General features: G+C 51.8%; 1 protein-coding gene across 3 annotated transcripts; it reads right to left on the bottom strand.

The window, feature by feature from the left end:
• Positions 1-179: 179 nt before the first annotated feature.
• Positions 180-9577, bottom strand: AP5Z1 (adaptor related protein complex 5 subunit zeta 1). 3 transcript variants are annotated; one of them, XM_088063922.1, is made up of 18 exons: positions 9495-9577; positions 9143-9280; positions 8574-8760; positions 7471-7612; positions 6457-6569; positions 5803-5971; positions 4992-5132; positions 4594-4631; positions 4352-4514; positions 3938-4116; positions 3296-3438; positions 2680-2739; positions 2403-2552; positions 2086-2197; positions 1592-1689; positions 1198-1330; positions 835-1049; positions 180-581 (listed from the first exon to the last, which is right to left on the bottom strand). In XM_088063922.1, exons 1-18 carry the CDS (start codon positions 9533-9535, stop codon positions 317-319), a joined length of 2487 nt encoding a protein of 828 aa, XP_087920048.1. In that variant the 5' UTR covers positions 9536-9577; the 3' UTR covers positions 180-316. The 3 variants fall into 3 exon arrangements, with proteins under 3 accessions (XP_087920048.1, XP_014107970.2, XP_014107971.2); XM_014252495.2 differs by lacking the exon at positions 2680-2739; XM_014252496.2 differs by lacking the exons at positions 2680-2739; positions 9143-9280 and having other exon boundaries at positions 9495-9546.

Raw genomic sequence — 9577 nt, 5'->3', positions numbered from 1 at the left:
GGGGAGGGGAGAAATACATCTCCCTCCAAAGGAACAGGGTGTGCTGGCAGGGTATTAATGCACCATTCACTCTCCTGCAACATTTGCACAAATCCACCGGGATTTTCAATGCGTGCTCACCAGGAAGGGATAAGACAAGCTTAGGAGATAAAAAAGCAACAGGCACTAGGACACAGAAATACAAACAGCCTCAGCTCTCCTTATTCCTATTCTCTGTTTCATTCACAAACATTTGTTCCTCTTTTCCAGTTAAGATTAGGGCCTCAGCCTTGAGTGTCAGCAATGTCCAGTGATTTACTCCAGAAACCTCCTGCCCTCACACTGGCATGGAGCCTGGAGCAGGCTCCAGGAGCTGGGTGACCATCCTCAGGGCCAAAGGGAGAGAGTCATTCACGTCCCTCTGAAACCGTGTGCTGGCCATGGGAGGGGTGAACACAAACTGAGCCACGCTGGGCATTTTCAGCAGGTTCATGAGCTCAGTTGCTCGAATGAGGATCTCCTCAAGGTCTTCCTCGCAGTAAACAGAGGTGACAGCAGGGCTCTGCACAAATGTCCTCATCTTGGACAGGAACATGGACACTCTGCAGGAGAGGACACAGACATCAGAAAGGTATTTTCACCCAGAGAGATCACTACTTAAGTGTGTAAACTCCAACAGACTAGTGCAGGTGAGAGAACATCAGCCAGCAGATGAATCCCACTCCTCCAAACTGTTCCCTTCCACAGCTCGCCTCTGTCCTTTTTCAGTTGCCAGCCTCAATTATTAATTACCACCACCAAATCAACGTTCGGACCCACGAGACCTGCACCTTTCAACCCTTTGCCAGTGCTCACCTGGGGATCAAGTCCTGGCTGCGGGCTGCCAGCTTGGTCAAGGTGGCCATGAGGACACTGATGGCACGAGGGGCACAGCTGGGGGTGCTGGCCTGTGGCCGGAGCTGGGTGATCTCAAAGAGCACAGCCTCGAGGGTCTCGAAGAAGCGCGTGATCTGCTCCACTGTGCAGCGCTTGTCGTAGGACACCGACAGGTACTCACCGATAGCCCACACCTGGGGCCAGGACACAGGGAAGCACAGGAAAAGGGAATGGAATGATTTTTAGGGAATAGAAAATCAGGTTAGCTAATGCTAGGAGAGAGGAGGAGAGGGAAGGTGAGCAGCAGAGTGCAGCTGGAGCAGCTGTGGCAGCCCTGCTCACCATGTGGGTGAAGATGGCCTCCTTGCTCTGGATGTTGCTGACAGCTCCAGAGAACTCCAGGATCTCCGTGGACAGTTCCACCACAAGTGCAGGGCGCAGCCTGCAGAGCATTGCCAGCTGGGAGCCCAGCACCCTGGAGCAGAGAGAAGGGCACAGCTCAGACCAGGCAAGGTGGTGATGCCCAAAGCCAGGAGGGGCTGGCAGCACCCAGCCACTGGCACAGGGCTGTATCTTCAGTATGTTCCCAGCTGGGATGAAGGTGCAGCCCCCATTTTGCACCCTTCAAAGATATGTCACAGTGGGGACTGGGCCAAAACTGAAAAGGCTCCTGGGCTGCCCTGGGATGCCAGGAGGAAGGGCTGGGAGCTGGGCTGTGCCTCCTGTCTCATCTCACCTGTACACATCTTCTTTAAACGCTGGGATCTCATAGAGCTGGTCACTCCTCTGCAGCAGCAGCACCACCAGCTGGTTTATCAGAGACTCATCTGCAAACTGAAAGCCAGCCCTTGTTTCAGCAGTACCAGTGACATCCAGCAGTCAAACCCCAAAATAACCAGCCAGGTGAGAGCTGGCAGAGAAACTGCCTGATCTAGGAGGGGAGCAGTGCACAAAGCAGGTATCAGGCTCTCACTGTGCTCTTATCTCTCTCCTTTACAGCTGGCTGAGAGCACAGAGTGAACCTGACACTGCTCCACTGAGCTCTTCAGTTCCTCTGGACCAAGTGGCCAGTTCAGTGCTGGCTCATGCCAGTACCAATCCCACCCTCCCCTCATGCACCCCTCTCTTGGAGCTGCAGCATCTTCACAATTTTGCTGCTATGACTGCTCTTCACATAACAAGAGATCCCTGTGGCATAACTGGGAACTAAACTTCCCCAAAAGGACCCACCTCTGCCACCACCCTGAAAAAGAGCTCCAGTAAGACAGGGACAGCCTCTGCACACTGCACCACCCTTGGGCTGCCAGCCAGGGATCCTAGCAGCTGCCGAAGTGGAACCAGACTGTGGGCAAAAGAAAAGTGACTGTTGAAGGTTTGTTCCCAGTTGCCCTTCCCTATTCCCCACAGGGCCTTTGAGTGTTGGCAAAGCTGACAGAGGGGAGAGAAATCCACCTCAGACCAGCTCAGAGCAGCTGTGCCATTCCCAGTAATCCCAGTGCTGCCTCCCAGAGCTGGATGGCTGAACCACACTCCAGGCAGGCTCCTACCTCTCGGGGGCATCCTGGGGAGCAGACTTGGTGCGGAGGAGATACTGGAACATGCTCTTGTAGAGGGGATGGCGAAAGGCCTCCAGACACGTGGCTGGCTTCCCAGCTGGGTCACCCCCAGCCTTCTCAGAGGCAGGAAGAGCAGCTGCCCTAGCAGGGAACACACAGAATGTGCTGCACTGTGAGAATGGGCCAGGGCAGAGCTGGGATCCTGAACACTGTTGTGGTTGAACACAAGTTGGTCTAATCTAGGCTCTCTGGAAGCCAGAGGGACAACCTGATGAGCTCAGGTCCCCCATATTCAGGCAATAGTTCCAGACTTGCTTCTGTGTCACGCCTGGAAAAGGGAAAAATGACACTCTGTATCCCTCAGTCACCCAAGCCCACCAAATTCTGCCTCTTTTCTAAGCACTTGAGAAAGAGCTGTAATGTCAGGAGGACAAGGTAGAGCAGAGGTAGAGCCAGTTCCAGCCCTACCCCATCTTCATGGAAACTCACAGCTCATAAGATCTCAGGAAGATAATTCTGTGTGCCTCCAGGAAAACAGAGCAAAAAATAGGGCTAAGAGCAGGAAAGGAAGACCAGGTATTTCACCTCTGTATTGAGGTGGTAGCTCATGGAAGCCTCAAACATGTGGCAATCATTTGGAGTTGGACAGGGAGAGGGGAATGGTAACAGAGACAGTCCAGTACTGAAATGTGAGAGCTGGTCACCTTCTCTTCCCATGTACAACACATTACTAGGAAAACTGGCTGACATTTGTGCAGCCTTGTGTTAACCTGACTGCAGTGATGCCTCTTGCTCTGTGACAGCTGAGGCTCAGAAGTGTGCACTGGACTTTGGTCAGTGGTATGATGCTGATTAACAAGTGAAAGGAAGGGAAGGTGCATTACCTCTGCTGGATGTCCAGAGCTGCTGTCAAACAGGGCAGGTCAAGCAGCAAATGGAAGATCTCAATGGTTGTGCCTGGATCCAGCAGAAATGGGAGAAGGTCCACAAACTCAGAGATCAGAGGTGGGCTGTTCCACGCCAGGAACTGCAAGGAACAAGCACAAACTGCTGCACTATCCCTGCTGCTCCATCACACACCCAGACAACTCCACACTGTGACCAGATGGGATGGGGAAGGGAAAGTCACTTCTGCAAAGCAAAACCAGAGAAGTCTGAGGGTTTGGTCAAAACCCAGGAGCCTGTTAGAAGCTCAACACAGGCCTCTGGCAGCTGGTTCAGTGGCTGGCAAGCTGCAACTCACTCAACTTTTCCAGAAACAAAGTGCTGTGTCCTGTGTTCACTGTGCTCCCCAGCCCTCTACAGTCCTGCCAACCCAGACTCTTCTCTCCTGGCAGTGCTAAACACACCCAGAACCCTCCACCCCTTCAAACTCACACTCATTTTGTAACAATCCTCCTTGCCTCTGCTCTCCCTAGCACTGCCATGGAGGCACATGGAGGGCTCTGGGGTGCAAAAAGGAAGTTCTAGGGCACAGAAGGGGATGTGAAGCAGGCTCTCCCCTCTGCTGCTCCAACACATTGTACCTTGAAGAGATTTGGGAAGCTCTGCCTGAATATGCTGGAGAAGTCTGTGAGGAGCTGGCTGTTGTCTTTGCAGAACTGGACAAATTCGAAGGCCAGTGATGGGTTGTGGAAGAGCTGAGCTGGGATATCAGTGAAGAGGTGTTTGCAGATGGCATCTGAGTCCACAGCTGCCAGTTTGCCTGGGAGGACACAGCACCTTGCTGAGCACAGCTCACCCAGCAGCCCTGCCAGGGCTCCAGGGGCTAAGAGACATCTGGGTTATGTTCCTCTAAAGAGCAGGGGACTCTCCAGCACCTGGGTCCCTTGGGGTGGGATCATCCATACCAGAGCACAGGCAAGACTGCCAGGACAAAAGGCTGTGCTAGAAAAGGCATGACTGAATTGTGCAAGAGGGGGTGGGAGCTGAAGACTTACTGTGGTTCAGGAAGAACTGGGCAATGGGAAGCAGGGCCCTGGCATAAGTGGCATCCCCACAGATCCTGCTGTGCAGGATTTTCAGGAAGGAGACAGCACGGCACACATAGGAGGAGTCCTGTTTGCAGATGATGTCCATGATTGTCACTGCCTCAATGAGACACTGCAGGAGAGCAGAGAGTAAGACTGGAATGGGGGAAGCCACCACTCCCAGAGTTTGAGCCCCACCTCTGTGTGCTTACAGCTTTTTGCAGGTCTCCATCTTCTTTCTTCAGGGGTCCTGCCAGAGAAATGAGTCCAAGTTAAGCCTTGAGCTCACACAGGAATATGAGGCTGTCAGTTTGAGCACTAACCCTGGCTTCAGGGCAGGCAGGAACACACACTGATCCTACATTCAGGCCAATGAGAACCAAGTTCCAAAGCCTCCTGTGAGAGGAAGAACATGACTGCTGCCTCCAAATCCTTCCCAACACGCCAGCTCAGGGCTGGCCAGTGACTTGCCCCAGCAGCAGGCCCTATTCCTAGGAGCCGAACTGTGGATTCCAGAGAGTGAGATCCCAGCCCAAACATGCAGCAAACCAGAAATATTTTGGAGAACACTACCAAGAGGACTCCCAGGAGGGCTCATGGCAAGACTCACGCCGGTTGCTCTGCTCGATGAGACGCTGGCAGTACTCGAAGGCTTTGTCCCGCAGACGCTCCCTGGGGGGAAGCAGCCGCCCAGCCGTGGCTGTTGTGGAGACCAGGGATGTCACACACCTGTCCACTCCTGCTTTGTCATCTACACAAGAAACATCACACGTGTCAGCTCGTCACTGGCAATGTCACCCACACAGCAGCCCAGCAACAGAAAGGCAGCTGACTGTCCCCAGGTGCAGAGTGAAGAACAGCTGAAGGAGAAGGGAGTGTTACAAGAACACTAAGGAGATGCTGTCTCCCACCACCCAGGCCTTCTTTCCTAGGAATCCATGGGGCTTTGTCTGAAAACAGGAACTCACCCAACAAGTAATTCCCCAAGGAGGGATCAATAAGTATCAGTCAGGAGGTTTATTGATATTCCTTCCCAAACCTTCCCTGCTCTTAGTCCAAGATCTCTGAACTCTTGCCCATATTCCCGTCACTTAGAATCATAGAATGAGAGGATGCTTTGGGCTGGAAGGGACTTAAAGCTCATCCAGTTCCAAAGCTCCTTCTAGGGGCAGGGACACCTTCCACTATCCCAGGTTGCTCCAAGCCTTGTCCAATCTGGCCTTGAGCACTTCCAGGGATCCCAGGGCAGCCACAGCTTCTCTGGGCACCCTGTGCCTGGGCCTCCCCACCCTGAAAGGGAATAATTTCTTCCTAATATCTCATCAGTTTGAAAGAGAGATTGCTGGGTTGCTGGTGCAGCCACCTCATATGACATCTGAGAGCACACAGCCCTCTTGGGGCTACAGACCTTCAATCCCTACCTGAATTAAGGGTGCTCAGCTCCTTGCCCCCATAGCACAGCAGCCAGTTTCTCAGCATGGAGAAGGTCTGCACGTTGAGCCACTGGTCCTGTGTGTAGTGCTGAGCCACTGAGAGCACTGTGAAGAAGTCTGTGGCAACAGCACCGTCCACCTCTGTGATAGGAGCAGGCTGAAAGAAAAGATGTAGCAGGTCAGAGCCCCAGGGAAAGGCTGACAGGGCAGGGAAAACCCCACTGAGCCCACAGAGACAAGTAGCCCTTGTCTGGGGTCCTGCAGGAGGGCAGGTATCCAGAGAGAGAAAAGGCAGCTGTGCTGGATCCTTCTCCCCAGCTGAAACACTCAACTTTGCTCCTTTGGCACTGGTCCCAACCATCTTTAACTCTGAAGCACATGGTCACTAAAATACTCTTCTCTAAAAACTAATTCAAGGATCAAAGCTCTGGCTCTACAGCTGAACTCCTAAATCTAAGAGCTGTAAATCCCCCTACTTTGCTTTCCCATGTGTCTCAATCCCACAAAAAATGCTGAAGAACAGCAGCACTTCTAGGCTACTGTTTTCCAAAAGAAATTCCAAAAGAATTCTGGGAACCCAAAACAGCAAGTAACAGACTAACAAATGCCCTTGTGAGGTCACCATGGCAACTCAGCACTCACCTGTTTGGTTCTGGGACTGGAGAAGAAGCCTCCAGAGGGCTGAGCCATTCCTTGCTGAATGCTTGCATACCTCAGCCAGTCAGCCATTTTTTTACTGACAACATTGGTCTGCTCTGTACAAGGGAAGTGACAGGGTCATTGCTAGATTGGGCAAAGAAGCAGCCTCTGCAATATGTCCCTGATAACCCTCAATTGCTGTGCTTTTTCTCCAGCCTGGATCACTCACTCTCTGATCCAGCAATCCATAAAGAAATTGGTACCCCAAGGTGGATATCCATACTCCTCACACTACCTCAGTCAGGGAGTCAGTGCTGGAACCAAGGACTCTGCTACCAGATCACTCAAGAGATGCTTGTTCCTTTGTCTCCATTCACAGCTGCTATTAGGAGGAATGTGCAAAAACACTGTCACTTTATTCAGGCAGTGTGTGGCTTCAGCTTTGCAGCCAAAGGCACAACTCCCTCGCTGGGAACTCATAGAATCTGGGACAGGTGATCCTTCCTGCTCTGCCAGCCCATGCACCCAGCCTAACATCCTCCCCAAAGCTTCTCCAGCACACAAACCCCACAGGAAACTTGCAGAAACTCACTCTTGCTCACAACTCCCCAGCATTTTAAGCCTGGGATGCTCTCCTACGTTAACTCACCACTACCCATGCAGTGCTGCCTCTCTGATGAAGAGCACCTCTAGCTGTTTCTGCTGCTCTCTTGACCTGATGCACAGCCACATCTCTGTTTCTCTCTCTCTGCTTGATGCTCTTCAGGATAGCTACAGTTTCACACTCCTGCTGCATCTGGAGACCTCAGCTAGAGTACATGATCCTGTTATACAAATCCATGGCCAGGATTTGCAAGGCCCAGTCACAGTTCTGTGTGGTGGAATACATCCCACCCAGTAAGTTCCCTTTCCTCGTAGCAGAGATGTCACTTTTGACAGCAGTTTCCAACTGAGAGCCTTCTGATCACTACCCAGATCACAGCCAGGTGGCAATCTCAGCCCTTCCTATAGATTTACCTTCTGTTAGAGATTCTGGTGAAAGGCTGATGACATTTGCCAGGACAGGAAGAAGGAACCGAGCACTCTGACCCTCAGGCAGTCTTCTTTCAAGGACTTTCACAACACGCTGCCCCACAGCTGCCATTTCACCCTTACTTTCCTGAAAAATAAAGCAGAGGTAAAGATTGATAATCTACCATTACTAGAGACCAAGCTCCTCCATCAGGCATCAATACCAAAGTCAAACAAAAAAGGAACTCATAGCACAGGGGATTTTACCACATTTTACAGAGATTCTCTGCAATTTGAATTCACAGATCCCAAACTACAGGGCTGCTTAAGTGTGTTTTTACATTGGGGAACTGCAGGACAGTCTCAAGGCTGGATATGGGAGAGAGGAGCTTTGTGAGGCAGCACATAAGTAATACATTGCTGGTTCCTGTTTCATTTCCTTTAGTTAAATAGTCTCAGATGAATGTCACAAACACTGGAGCCATTTCTAAGCACACAGTGAAACTCAGAACGAGAAGCTGCACAAAAATATTTTAACTTTAATAGGTACAATTAAAGTAAAAGAAGGAGAGGAAAAAGAGTAGTTTCCAGCTTGTTCCCTAGGCAGTGCTCAAAAGTAGGAAGGTCCTCATGTTTGGTTCTCTCCATGGAGAATTTGGACCTTTGAAGTGTCATTTGCATTTACAGAGTTACATGTTTTATGGGTTCTGTGTATGTTTTTTATATGTGAACATGAAAGCCAATATCATAAGAAGAATAAAAAGAATACCTAAAATCTTTTTCTTTCCTCCCCAGGTTCAAGCAGCCCTGATTTGAAATCTATTCCAGCAGCCAGCTCTGAAGGATTCTTTTTTGCTTCCAGGACCTCAGTGTCTAAACATTACAATTTTAAGCAATTTTGTTGTTAAGTGCTATACACAAAAATTTGCTACTTTTTTTTCCTATGCAAAGTAGAATAATGAGATCCCTTAAATGAAGATGGAAATGCCTCTGCTTTTTCTTACATATTCCCAATTGATTTTCACTCTCCTTGAGCTCAGGAGCAGGGAACAATCAAAGAGCAAATCCATATTGACAAGGGAAGATCTCTGACTTGACAGGTCATTTACCTGAGCCAGAAGGACGGAGGATACCAGGCTCAAGAGCTTTGTATCTTGAATCTCATCACAGGAGAGGATAAGATCATGGCAAGGTGACATCTCTCTCAGGATGGCAGCACATAACACCTGGATCTGCTCAGGACTTTTGGGTAAGCACAGCACTGTCTGCAACAGCTCCACAAACTTGCCATCAAGCCTGCAAGAGTCACAGTAAACACCACTGCAAGGCGAGAAAAGATCCAGATGTTTATTTCCTGCATATTTTCGGCTTTGGGATGATCCCCCTTGACAGAGACTAATGCCATTCATCATCTTCATTTCTGAGTGCTGCTCCTCACTGCACTTCGACAGAGGGCTCAGTGACACCAACACTTGTTAATTTTGCTGCAAAAGGAGATGGGCACCTTCTGCTTAGCAAGGGGGTGAAAGGCAAAGTGGGGCGTTGTGGTTAAACTGAACTCAGGATTTTCAAGGCAGCGTGTTATTTTTAAAGGCCTAACCCACGCCCTTCCTTTCTTTTTGGTTAGGAAGGTAACGCTCTGCTCCTCCGAACACCCGAGACACACAAGGGCACTCACTTGCGGGGGTACTTGGTGGCGGCCACGGTGAGGTGCAGCCTCTGCAGCCCATCCACGGCCTCGGGGCCCGGCTCGGGGCCCTGCAGCAGGGCGGACACACGGGCGGCGAATCTCCGCAGCTCCTCCTCCTGGATCTCCCTGCCGGGGGGCTCGGGGCTGTCAGGAACCCGGGCCCCGATTCCGGGCCCTCTCGGGAAGCTCGGGGCTGGAGGGTTGGTACACACCGCCCTCCCCTCCGCCCGGCTCCCCGCTCAGCCCCGGGAGCGCCGCTCCCTCCAGCACCCCCGCCCGGCCCGCGGGGTCCGTGGCGCTGCCCCGTGTCCCCCCGTGTCCCCCCGTGTCCCCGGCGCACCTCGCCTGCCTGAGGAAGCTCTCGGCAGCCGCCGTGAACATCCCGGCCCCGCCGCCGCCCGGGCCCGCGCCGCGGTACGCGGC

The sequence above is a fragment of the Pseudopodoces humilis genome, chromosome 18 (assembly GCF_049639895.1).
Source record: "Pseudopodoces humilis isolate 2021_Gansu_Grassland_sample_001 chromosome 18, ASM4963989v1, whole genome shotgun sequence".
Classification (NCBI taxonomy): Eukaryota; Metazoa; Chordata; class Aves; order Passeriformes; family Paridae; genus Pseudopodoces; species Pseudopodoces humilis.
Note: the sequence above shows the minus strand (reverse complement) of the source record. Positions and strands in the feature narration are given on the sequence as shown.